Genomic DNA, 13448 nt, shown 5'->3' with positions numbered 1-13448 from the left:
AAAAAAAAAAAAAAGTAATCAGGTTCCTGCCACCCATGTGGGAGACTTGTATTGGGCTCTTGGCTTCTGGCTCCAATCCCCAAACCAGCCCTGCCATTGTTGGCAATTGAGGAGTGTCTGTCCGTCTCTCAAATAAGTAAATAAATAAAAGTAATATAAAAATAATAATAACAATTTTTAGCTAAATTTCCTGGAGATTTAACAGATGAAATGAAGAGTGGTTAAGAGTAGGAGGGGTGGGATGTAAAAACCATACCCACCCGCCTGTCTAATTTGAAGGTAGGATTTATTTATTTATTTTATTTCTTTATTTTTTAAATTTTATTTAAATTATACAGCTTCATGTATTTCATATATACAGATTTAGGAACATAGTGATACTTCCCCACCCTTTCTTCCCTCCCACCCAAGCTCCAACCTTTCTTCATCCTCCCTCTCCCATTCTGAAGGCAGGATTTAGAAATAGATTAATTTGAGACATCGGTAGAAAAGATTTTAAAAAATGTATAATTGTAAGTATTGTAGAAATAGAAATAAGACGAATAAATTCTGTATTATTAGATTAAAAGTAGTACAAAGGAAACTGGCCTGATGTAACTTATGCAAATAGTGATAGAATAACAATGAAATACTAAGAAGATAATAAAAAGAAAACTCAAAATTAGATCACAATAGAGCATGTTGTTCATTACAAAAATGAAAAATTTGGTCATCTCAACTGTTAACTAAGTAAGGAAATAACTGTTAAATAAGTAAGGAAATAAGGATGTTTGCAGTGGGAGGGCAATTGACAAAAGTAGTTATAACAATTTTGTAAAAATAAAAGGTATAGTTCACAAGGAAGTTAGTCAGTCTTAAACAGTGAGATACCTAATAACACAGTGCTGAAACTTTTACAGCAAAATATAATAGAATAAATTGAAAAAATCCACTATCATGAAGAAAGACATTCAAAAATTGGTAGGTCAAATAATAACAAAAATGATCTAATAGATTGTTAACATAAGATAAAATCACTTAAAGTATGCTAGTTTTCTCCAAGGGCTATTTGGCAGTGTCTGTTAGAATTTAAATTGTTGAAATCTTTTAACCCACTTCTTTGTGTACATTGAAGAGAAATTCTGGTATAATGAGGCATTGGTAACACTATTGTTAAAAATATATGCTAATTAAATACTTTGGAATCATGGGATTCCAAACTAGATTACAAAGTAGATTTATATATACTTTTCATAAAATTATCTAAAAGTATTTTTGATTAAAAAAGCAATTTCAAAAAAATACAAACAATAACATCACTGTAAAGAAACCATGGAGGGGCCGGCGTGTGGTATAGCAGATTAGAGCTGCGGCCTGCAGTGCCAGCATCCCATGTGGGCACTGGTTCGAGATCTGGTTGCTCCACTTCCAATCCAGCTCTCTGCTATGGCCTGGGAAAGCAGTAGAAGATGGCCCAAGTCCTTGGGTACCTGCATCCGTGTGGGAGACCCAGGAGAAGCTCCTGGCTCCTGGCTCCTGGCTTTGGATCAGCTCAGCTCTGGCTGTTGCAGTCATTTGGAGAATGAACCAGCGGATGGAAGACCTCTCTCTCTTTCTCTCTCTCTGGCTCTACCTCTCTCTAACTCTGTCTTTCAAACAAATAAATAAAAAAAAAGAGAAACATGGAAATTAGAAATAAGGAAGATATTCTTTGTTTATCAAAAAGGGAACATTGGGATAAAGTTAACTATAAGTGAGAAAGGAAGAAGTATTTTTAAAAAATTGGATCTCTGTCTCTGAAGAGTTCAGGATTTTGGAAAAAGAGTATCTACAGGATAAGTGGGAAATGCCAAAACTGAATTAAAATGTGGATCATTTTCACACAGAGGAAAACAGGGATTTTCCTACAGCTCCCTAAGATGTGACTGTGACTAACTATAAACAACATTACAGTGCTCAAAAAATAATTCCAGACACATGATCATTGCTGCTCCTTAGAAATGGCACAGATGATCACAGCATAGCCCCATGTTAGTTACATTGATCCAAAAAAGCTTAAAAATAATTAGATCTATGCAATTGTATACACAAGTAATGAAGAAAACAAAGCCCCTGGGATCATAATGATCGTCTCAGTCAGTGAAAAGTTACGTGCATGCATAAACACATCTAATTTTCTCAGTCTCACTGGGTTTTCTCCCATTGGAGAATAGTATGTTAACAAACCTGTGCATATCTGATGCCATGGTACTTGTGGTGCAAATGGTCTTAGATCCTTAATACCTAAGCCCTGCTGCACAGGGAGGATTCCCTAGTCTGTCCTTACCCTAGTATCTGACCAGCAGGTAGCATTTACTCTTTGTTGTGTGTGTCTGTATATATTTGCATTTAGAGTAGAAGAAGGTAGTTATTTATTTGAAGTAGATTCTCATTTATGAATTACTCATTTATTGCCATTCATTGCTAAGTGTTGTCACATACTTAATCTCATTTAACGTAGCCACCAATTTTTAAATTAAAGAAGGTAAAGCTCAAAATGATCATGTAACTCTTCTAGGATCACCTAGGCAGGGGCAGACCTGGATTTATCCTCAGAGGTCTTACTTGATTTTCATTGCATCACTGAACATCATACCTCTCATACTGTCACTCATATTTTTCATGTATATATTTTCTTATGCAAATATAAGATGTACCCCATATTTGTGGTTTTTTAAACCTGTGATGCAATCCTGCTACTAAATAATGAAGACAGAAATGCATTATTCTTACATTCATAGGAATAATTGTATCAGTTAATTCATAGGAAAAACTGATTAAATCACATTGGTTTCATTTCATCACCGTATGGAATTTAAAAATTTTTCATAGTAAGGCTGATGAAGAATAGAGTACCAAACCTTTCTCTAAAGGGAGGAGAGAACTTTTACTTTGATTTTGGCCTTGTCTAAATAAGGTCGGAGTTTGTGAACTCAAGAGGCTTCCACAGCCTTGGCAGCTCATGACAAGAGCCTCGGGTGATTACTGACGTCATAAACTAGAGTGTCAATTGTTAAATCAACAACAGGAGTCACTGTGCTCTTGATCCCCATGTAGGACCTCTGTCCTTCATGTGTTGTACTATGAGAATTAATGGTAAAACTAGTCTTCAAACAGTACTTTATACTTTGTGTGTCTGTGTGGGTGTAGACTGTTGAAATCTTTACTTAGTATATACTAAATTGATTTCTGTACATAAAGATAATTCAAAATAAATGTTAATGAAGAATGGGATAGGAGAGGGAGTAGGAGATGGGATGGTTTGTGGGTGGGAGGGAGGTTATGGGGGAAGAACTGCTATAATCCAAAAGTTGTACTTTTGAAATTTATGTTTATTAAATAAAAGTTTTCTATTAAAAAAAGAAAGAAACGTCTCCCTCCTCAGATGTTCCAGGACAACGTGATCCTCCTTCTCTCAGGAGAGCTCGCTTACATTCCAGAGCAAAGACAAGGGCTCCCTCTCTCTGGAGAGGAGGCTGAGCAGGTCACCTGCAGCTGCACATGAATCAGTTTTGCCTAATTTGGGGATTTCTCTCCTGTGATGCACTTAGGTAACATCCAGTCCTCATTTTGTCACGCAGTTGGAACTGGGGCTTTGAGATGTGGCTACTGATTTTGTTGTGATTAATAGCAGCCTTTGTCTGTGATCCAAAGCTTGTATGTTTTGTCAGTGCATGTGCATAAAACTGTAGGGATCTCTTTTGTTAGCTTGCAAATAAGGCAACATTCCCAATCCTTAAAAAAAAAAAGAATAGAGTACCAATAGTTATTCACCTACAGTATTTTTACTAAAAGATATTTTAAATGTTAAGATATTTCAAAAAGTTGCAAATATTCCATTTGGCCATTCAGGTATCAACACATTATTGAATATGTTCCTCTCGAAAGAGTCACGTTGTGGGCCGGCGCTGTGGCTCACTTGGTTAATCTTCTGCCTGCGGTGCTGGCATCCCATATTGGTGCTGGGTTCTAGTCCCTGTTACTCCTCTTCCAGTCCAGCTCTCTGCTGTGGCCCAGGAGGGCAGTGGAGGATGGCCCAAGTGCTTGGGTGTCTGCACCCACATGGGAGACCGGAAGGAAGTACCCGGCTCCTGGCTTGGGATCAGTGTAGCGCCGGCCCTAACGGCCATTTTGGGGGTGAACCAACGGAAGGAAGACCTTTCTCTCTGTCTCTCACTGTCTGTAACTCTCTCTCTCTCTCACTGTCTAACACTGCCTGGCCAAAAAAAAAAAGGAGTCACGTTGTTTCTGGCAGTCTTCTGTTATTTGATAGTGTGATAGTGTTCCTGAATTATTATTTAGTAGTGTATTTGCTTTGACAGTACTTACTTTTCATGTGTGAAACTTGATTTTTTTTCAGTGAGTCTGGCTTGTTACAGATAAGCTAGGATGCCGAGGTTACCTCAAAACTATGGGATGTTGTGCATGAGCTCCTTTTCTTTTAAAAACTCCTATGGTGCAATATTCTTCATATTTCTCTTGACAGCTACACATTCTCCTCTGAAACATCAGATATTTCCCTAACCTTTCTACGGTTTTCCATCTCTACTACCACCCTAGGCAGCACTCTATCACACCTGGATTCTCTTGCTTTTTTTACAGTTTAGCCCCTTTAGAGCAGTCAGAGTGATTTTACCATTAGGTTAAATTAAACTCATGATATTTTGTTTAGAGATTTTTCGTTATCTTTCATTACAATTAGAATAATGCTTAAATTCTTTATTGTGATTTCCAAAGCCATAAACCATCTGGCTACTTCTTTTTTTTTTTTTTTTTTTTTTGACAGGCAGAGTTAGACAGTGAGAGAGAGAGACAGAGAGAAAGGTCTTCCTTTGGTTAGTTCACTCCTCAAAAGGCCGCTACGGCTGGCACGCTGTACCGATCTGAAGCCAGGAGCCAGGTGCTTCCTCCTGGTCTCCCATGGGGGTGCAGGGCGCAAGGACCTGGGCCATCCTCCACTGCCTTCCTGGGCCACAGCAGAGAGTTGGACTGTAAGAGGAGCAACTGGGACAGAATCCGGGACCCCAACCGGGACTAGAACCCGGGGTGTTGGCACCACAGGTGGAGGATTAGCCTAGTGAGCCGTGGCGCTGGCCTGGCTACTTCTTGAATTAATCTTATATTACTCTCTGTCCTTTGCTGTTCTTCAAGTACTCCAAATTATCACTCACTTCAAGAACCCCTGAATCTGTGTTTGTGGTTACCCATTGAAGCATTTTTATGGTAACTACTTTAAAATCCTTGGCAGGTAATTACAACATCTCTGTCATCTGGATGTTGGTAACTATTCATTTTTTTCTCATTCAAGTTGATATTTTCCTAGTTCTTGGTGTGTTTAGTAACTTCCAAACAAATCTGACTTTTGTGTGTTGTGTTGTGAGACTCTGGATCTTCCTTAAATCTTTTGTTTCATATTAATTTTATGTATGTATGTATGTATGTATTTATGTATTTTGACAGATAGAGTTAGTGAGAGAGAGAGAGACAGAAAGGTCTTCTTTCCGTTGGTTCACCCCCCCAAATGGCCGCTATGGCCAGAGCTATGCCGATCCCAAGCCAGGAGCCAGGTGCTTCCTCCTGGTCTCCAATGCGGGTGCAGACACCCAAGCACTTGGGCCATCCTCCACTGTCCTCCCGGGCCACAGCAGAGAGCTGGACTGGGAGAGGAGTAACCGGGACTAGAATCTGGTGCCCATATGGAATGCTGGCGAAGCAGGTGGAGGATTAGCCAAGTGAGCCACAGCACTGGCCCCCATATTAATTTTAAACTTTTGAAAGGTGGGTGACTTTTGTAAATATTCCATGAGTTCTATATTTGCTAATTGTTGTATGCATATTCATATATCATCTTTAGCACATACTTGTTAATTTTGTGTTCAGCTAATCCATATATTAATGAATAGTCTATCAGATATTGAAATTATTTTGTTAAAATTGGTCACTTTTTGTTAAGTTGAGCTTTATAAAGGTACTTCAAAAATTAATGGAGAAAATGAAATAAAAGATAATTTTAGTTTTTGCAAAAAGTTTTGAAATCTTTGCACAGTTTTTTTGTTGTTGTTAATTTTTTAAAGAGTTACTTGAAGAATTACAGAGAGAGGAAGAGAGATCTTCCATCTTCTAGTTTACTCCTCAAATAGCCACAGTAACCAAATTGGGCCAATCTGAAGCCAGGAACTTCTTCCAGGTCTCACATGTGGGTGCAGGGGCCTAAAGACTGCAGGCACATTAGTAGGGAGCTGGTTTAGAAGTGGAGCAGCCAGGACTCAAACCAGTGCCCAGGTGGGATGCCAGCATCCCAGGTGGCAGCTTTAACTGCTATGCCACAGCACTAGTCCCCAGAGGGTTTTTTTTTTTATAATATGTGGAAAGCCTCTTTTTTTAAAAAATATTTTTTATTTATTTGAAAGAGTTACACAAAGAGAGAAGGAGAGGCAGAGAGAGAGAGAGAGATAAAGAGAGAGAATCTTCCATCTGCTGGTACACTCCCCAATTGGCCACTACAACCAGAGCTGCACCGATCTGAACCCGGGAGCCGGGAGCTTCCTCCGGGTTTTCCCATGTGGGTGTGGGGGCCCAAGGACTTGGGGCATCTTCTACTGCTTTCCCAGGCCGTAGCAGAGAGCTGGATCAGAAGTGGAGCAGTCAGGAATCAAACCGGCGCCCATATGGGATGCCGGCACTGGAGGTGGCGGCTTTACCTGCTAGGCCACAGCACTGGCTCCCAGAGTTTTTTCATAATACATGTTTTCCAAATGCTTTTTGTAGTACCCTCAGATATGAATATACAATTTTGTACTTTTACTTCCAACATTTCATAGTACTGTAATTGTACTGTGTTCCCTCATGTAAACAGTATTATGAAAATTTATTTTATCAATCTCATAGGATCACTGTTTATATTTTGATTGACCACTTGTATTTGTTTATTTATTTTAATATTTACTTACTTATTTGAAAGGCAGAATTACAGAGAAAGGGAGAGATTGAGAGAGAGGGATCTTCCGTTTGCTGGTTTACTCCACAAATATTCACAAAGGTTGGGTCTGGGCCAGGCAAAAGCCAGGAGCATGGAACTCCATCCGGGTCTCCCATGTGGGTGGCAGGGGTCCAAGTACTTGGGCCATCTTCTCCTTTCCCAGGCATGTTAGTAGGGAGCTGAATTGGAAGCAGAGCAGCCGAAACTAACTGGTGCTCATGGGAGGCCTGCATGACAGGTAGAGACTTAATTCATTGTGCTACTTGCTGACCCCGATTATTTGTATTTATTAACAATTGCTGAATTATTTAGATCTACCATTGTACTTTTATTTAGCTTTTTCCCCTAGTTTCCTTGATTCCTATTTTCTTGCTTCTTTTGTATTAATTTTTAAAATCTTTTGGCCTTAATGTGGTTTGAAAATACATAATTTTTTTTTTTTTGACAGGCAGAGTTAGACAGTGAGAGAGAGACAGAGAGAAAGGTCTTCCTTCTTCTGTTGGTTCACCCCACAAGTGGGCCGCTACAGCCTGTGCGCTGTGCTGATCCAAAGCCAGGAGCCAGGTGCTTCCTCCTGGTCTCCCATGCAGGTGCAGGGCCCAAGGACCTGGGCCATCCTCCACTGCACTCCCGGGCCACAGCACAAATTTTTAACATACTGTCGAGATTTTTGGAAATAATATCTTTACCTTCTCAAAACAGTAAAGAATATTAGAATTCTTTAACTCTGTGGCAGACACAAATCTAAAAATGATTCCCTAGCACTTTAGAATGCTAAAAATTCTGGTGTCTGATTTTTTAATGAAACATTAACCTAGGCACTAGAGTGAAGACATTTTGCTCATGTCATTAAAACTCAAAGTGAAGTGAATTTAACATGGGGAGCATCTGTATAGGTCAGAACCAATCAAGTAAACTCTTCAAAAGCAGAGTTTTCTCAGGCAGCAGATATTGAAAGTATGAGAAGGATTCGATGTGCTGTTGCTGGCTTAAAAATGAAAGGGAGCAGTGTGACTAGGAACACAGATGGCCTCTACCAGCTGACAGCCAGCAAGGAAATTGGAACGTCAGTCCTGCAACTGACAGTATTCTGCTGACAACCTGAATGAGCTTAGAAATTAATTATTCTGCATTTTCCAGATAAGAGCTCAGTCTGTCTGATGCTTTAATTTCAGCTTTGTGAGATCCTGAACAGAGAAGCCATCCAAGCCAACTCAGACTTTTGACCTAAATAATTATAAAATTATAAATCAGCTTTGTTTTCAGCTGCTAGGTTTGCTGTAATTTGTTATTTAGCAATAGAATAACTAATCCATACTCCTTTCATAACCACTTCCCAGTTTGCACTCTATTGTTTAGGTCCAATGTGATAACTCAATGCATGTATATATAGTTTGATGATCAAATCAGGATTATTAATATTACATAGCCTTGTACATTATGTTAATTGATTTTTAAAAATTTATTTATTTATTTTAAAGACACAGAGAGAAAGCTCCCATCCATTGGACCAAGCCAGGCCAAAGCTAGGATTTGGGAACACATGTCTCTCATGTGGGTGGCAGGAACCCAACTCCTGGAGCCATCACCATTGTCTCTTAATGTAATTGTGATAAATTCATCTATTATTAGATATATTATGTAATTATTAATAATAGGTAATTACTGTCTAATTTGTTTTTTTCTTTGCCTTTGATACTTTTTAGTTTTACTATATGAGGATTTCTTTTCATTTACTCTACTTATTATTATTTGTGCTTGTCAAATATAAGGATTTTTTTTTTTTGACAGGCAGAGTGGAAAGTGAGAGAGAGAGAGAGAGACAGAGAGAAAGGTCTTCCTTTGCTGTTGGTTCACCCTCCAATGGCTGCCACGGCCGGCGTGCTGTGGCCGGCGCATTGCACTGATCCGAAGCCAGGAGCTAGGTGCTTCTCCTGGTCTCCCATGCGAGTGCAGGGCCCAAGCACTTGGGCCATCCTCCACTGCACTCCCCGGGCCATAGCAGAGAGCTGGCCTGGAAGGGGGGCAACCAGGACAGAATCCGGCGCTCCGACCGGGACTAGAACCCGGTGTGCCGGCGCCTCAGGCGGAGGATTAGCCTATTGAGCCGCAGCGCCAGCCAAGGATTTATTTTTAAAAATTACTCTCATAAATGTTCAACCATTATCTGTTTTTGTAACTGCCCTCCCCCATTCCTTCTGTTTTTTTTATTTTCCTCTGGAACTCACGTTGAATGTGAAAATGAGTCCTCTCTTTAAATCTTCTTTTGTAATATATTTTTTATGTTTGTTTATTTTTCCTCTCTGTATTTCTCAATACCTTCACATCTGTTTCCAAATGTGAGATGCTTTCTTTATACTGTGTCTAATCCTGTACTTAAGCTATTCCTTAAGTTTTTTTTTTTAAGATTTATTTTGCTTATTTGAAAGTCAAAGTTACAGAGAGTCAGAGCCAGAGAGTGAGAGAGAGAGAGAGGTCTTCCATCTGCTTGTTCACTCCCCAGATGGCTGCGACAGCCGGAACTGCATCGATCTGAAGCCAGGAGCCACGAGCTTCCTCTGGGTCTCCTAGGCGGATGCAGGGGCCCAAGAACTTGGGCCACCTTCTACTGCTTTCCCAGGCCATAGCAGACAGCTGGATCAGAAGTAGAGCAGGTGGGACTCGAACCAGCGACCATATGGGATGCCAGCACTACAGGCAGTGGCTTTACTATGCCACAGTACTAGCCCCTCTTTGAGTTTTAAATGAAAAAAAAAAATTATTTCTGATAGTTCTCTCTCTCTCTCTCTCTTTCTTTAACAAAATTTGCTTTCTAAAATGTAGGATCTTGAGTCTTTCTCTTCCTTTAATCCTATATTTTATTTCTCAAAACGTAAGTATTTTATATTTTTAGATAGTTCTGCCATATGAAATCTTAGAGTTTAATTATTCATTTTTTCTTTGTGCTCTTACTCCTGGTGGCTCATTTCTTCTTGTGCATGTAGTGTTGACTGTGTATTCATCTTTGATTTGACTTTATCAGTGTGAGAGTCTTTCGGACTTAATGGCAAATAAATGTTTTCCCACAGAGCATTGGCGTTCACTCTTTAAGGCAATCTTTGTTTATCTATTGCTGGTAAACTGTACCAAAACATATTTTAAAAGATACATTTTTCCTCATAATTTTATACATTGGGAAGTTGGGAGGGGCTCCTTTAGATGGTTAGGCCACGATCCACATGGCCTCACTTAGGGAAGCTGCAGCTGCAAGATCCACTTCCCAGATGGGGTCTTTGTGCATGTGCCTGCACTGGACTGCCTACTATTTGATGTTAGCTATCTACTGAGTGCTCAGCTATAGCTATCCATTGGAACGACACATTGCCTCTCCAAGTGGCTTAGACTTCTCACAGCATGGCAGCTGGGTTCTCAGAGGGATGATTCCAAGGATGAGCATTCCAAGAGTCCCAAAAGGAAGCTGCAAGGCTTCTTATGACCTAGTCTTGAGGTCCCAGGACATCACTTCTGCTTTTGAAGCGAGTCATTAGTGCTGCTTAGACTCCTCCCTCATTGGGAGGCTTTACTAATTTACATTGGCAGCCGGCGCCGCGGCTCAATAGGCTAATCCTCCGCCTAGCGGCGCCGGCACACCGGGTTCTAGTCCCGGTCGGGGCGCCGGATTCTGTCCTGGTTGCCCCTCTTCCAGGCCAGCCCTCTGCTGTGGCCAGGGAGTGCAGTGGAGGATGGCCCAGGTGCTTGGGCCCTGCACCCCATGGGAAATCAGGAAAAGCACCTGGCTCCTGGCTCCTGCCATCGGATCAGCGCGGTGCGCCGGCCGCAGCGCGCTGGCCGCGGCGGCCATTGGAGGGTGAACCAACGGCAAAAGGAAGACCTTTCTCTCTGTCTCTCTCTCTCACTGTCCACTCTGCCTGTCAAAAAAAAAAAATAAAAAAAAAAATAAAATAATTTACATTGGCATCACCTATCCCAGGTGATGATATATATATGGTTGCTAACATGATCTTTCATTTTTTGGATACTAGCCATTCTAACAGATGTGAGATGGTAACTCATTACAGTTTTAATTTGCATTTCCCTAGTAATCAGAGATGTTGAGCATTTTTTCACAGTTTTAAAATACCTATGTTAGCAATTTATCCAAGTATTTTGTTTAAAATGTTTTAGAATATTTCATGTTCACAGTATTGTTAAACATTGCAGTCTCCCTTCATTTTATTTATTTATTTCATTCACAAAATTAAACCTACTCATTAATTTTTTACTTTCAAGAATGAATTCTTAATATTCCCTCTACTTATAAAAAACTGCTTTCTCCAACATGATAGATATAATATGAACATTTAGCATTTTGTCAACATATTTCAATGTATATCTTATTTATGTGTGTTTATGAAATGTATTTTGTTAGGTCTATACAGCTTCTAAAATATGATTAGTGGCCATAATGGATTTATTTCTCATGTTCTTCTCAGGATAAAACTGTACATGCAACTCCCATTTGTTACTAACCTGTAATTAACCAAGTTAGGTGATAATCCTCTGTGCTGACAAATTAGCCCTGGAAATTCAGTGTGCTGTAACACATCATAGATTTATTTCTCACTCCAGTGTATCTTTCAGTATATTATTTCTTCTCCACATTCATTCAAAACCCAGGCTGTATTATATTTGTAGCATGTGAAATACATCACTGTGGAAGTGGAGGAGAGATTTGCTCACTGCTAATTTAATCTGATCCTGAAGAAACACGTATTTCCTCTATCATCCCACCGGCATGGGCTGTTCACAGTGTCACCTAACTGTGCGGGGGCTGGTATGGCCTCCAATGTGACCAAGAAATAAAGGCAACTTGGATAATGGCAAACACTAGCATCAGATTATTCACTTTGACCTTCTGGTTTCATCAGGTTCACAAGACATCATTACTGCAAATGTTCATTCAACAACCTGAGTTGATCAAATGTTGTAAAAATGAGTGCAAACATGTTCTCAACTGAGTCAGTTTGAGTATCTGTGACCTTAAGGTAACGGACTTCAGTATTCTCAACTCATGTATTATATAGCATGTTTGGAAACATTTGGTAAAGTGCAAGCGTTAGATAAAAAGGAGATCTACATTTGTTTTTTAGTATGCTGAATGTTGAAGTAAGTATATTAATGATTAGACCATTTAATTGATCTAATATCCACATATTTTTATTTTAATAGGCGCCATTCAAAGAAAGATGGAGACTGGAAACCACACAATAGTGACAGAATTCATTATTTTGGGGTTAACAGAGGATCCTATACTTTGTTCCATCTTCTTTGTAGTTTTTCTAGCAATCTATGTTGTTACTATATTGGGCAATATCAGCATAATCATGTTAATCCGAAGAAGTCCCCAGCTTCACACCCCAATGTACCTCTTCCTCAGCCATTTGGCCTTTGTGGACATCGGGTACTCCACATCAGTCACACCTGTCATGATTCTGAGTTTCCTGAGAGAGAGAACAGTCATTCCTGTTGCTGGATGCATAGTCCAGCTTGGCTCTGATGTTATCTTGGGAACAGCTGAGTGCTTCCTGCTGGCTTCCATGGCTTATGATCGCTATGTGGCCATCTGCTTCCCACTTCTCTACTCCACACACATGTCCCCCAGGGTCTGCACCACATTATTGGTTGCTTCCTACCTCGGTGGGTGCCTGAATGCTTCATCGTTCACTGGCTGTTTATTGAGCCTGACATTCTGTGGCCCAAATAAAATCAACCATTTCTTCTGTGACCTCCCACCACTAGTGAAGCTTTCTTGTACCCATATTTATATTGCTGAAATATCCCCTGCCATCTCAGCTGGCTCAATCATTGTAATCACACTGTTTATCATCATTGTTTCATATTTATACATCCTCCACTCGATCCTGAAGATGCGCTCTACTGCGGGAAGGCACAAGGCCTTCTCCACCTGCACCTCCCACCTCACTGCAGTCACTTTGTTTTATGGGACTGTCACATTTGTTTATGTGATACCAAAGTCAAGCCACTCACCTGATCATGTTAAAGTGGTGTCTGTCTTCTACACAGTGGTGATCCCTTTGTTGAACCCCCTCATCTACAGTCTGAGGAACAAGGAGGTAAAAGAGGCCATGAAAAAACTGATGACAGGAACACATTCATCATTTTGAAAGAAATCTAATGTGAATTCAGAAACTGCAGACCTATAGTTTCAGGAACATATGTGATGGATGTTTATGTTGTCCATTAGTCTTATTTTATGTGAAGAACTATCTTAAATGCAATGATAGTTATGTTACTGTCTCTCTCTCAAGAGATGCTAATGTTTGCCAGGCAGTCTGTAGCATACTTCTGCAATTGAAAATCCAATTTTCCCAACACAGTTTGTGAAAGAGACTGTCCTTTTTCCAGGCATTGATTTTAGCTTGTTTGTTGAAGATTAGTTGGTTGTACAAGT

General features: G+C 40.0%; 1 protein-coding gene across 1 annotated transcript; it reads left to right on the top strand.

Moving 5' to 3' along the window:
* The first annotated feature begins 12222 nt into the window (after window positions 1–12222).
* Window positions 12223–13161, top strand: LOC100345139 (olfactory receptor 5P4-like). The gene has a single exon (XM_008265630.3). It carries the CDS (start codon window positions 12223–12225, stop codon window positions 13159–13161), a length of 939 nt encoding a protein of 312 aa, XP_008263852.2.
* The last annotated feature ends 287 nt before the right edge of the window (window positions 13162–13448 follow it).

Source organism: Oryctolagus cuniculus, chromosome 1, assembly GCF_964237555.1.
Source record: "Oryctolagus cuniculus chromosome 1, mOryCun1.1, whole genome shotgun sequence".
Lineage (NCBI taxonomy): Eukaryota > Metazoa > Chordata > Mammalia > Lagomorpha > Leporidae > Oryctolagus > Oryctolagus cuniculus.
Note: the sequence above shows the minus strand (reverse complement) of the source record. Positions and strands in the feature narration are given on the sequence as shown.

Coding starts and splice junctions, on each gene's coding strand:
- LOC100345139 (XM_008265630.3), top strand. CDS start 12,223: ATGGAGACTGGAAACCACACAATAGTGACAGAATTCATTATTTTGGGG.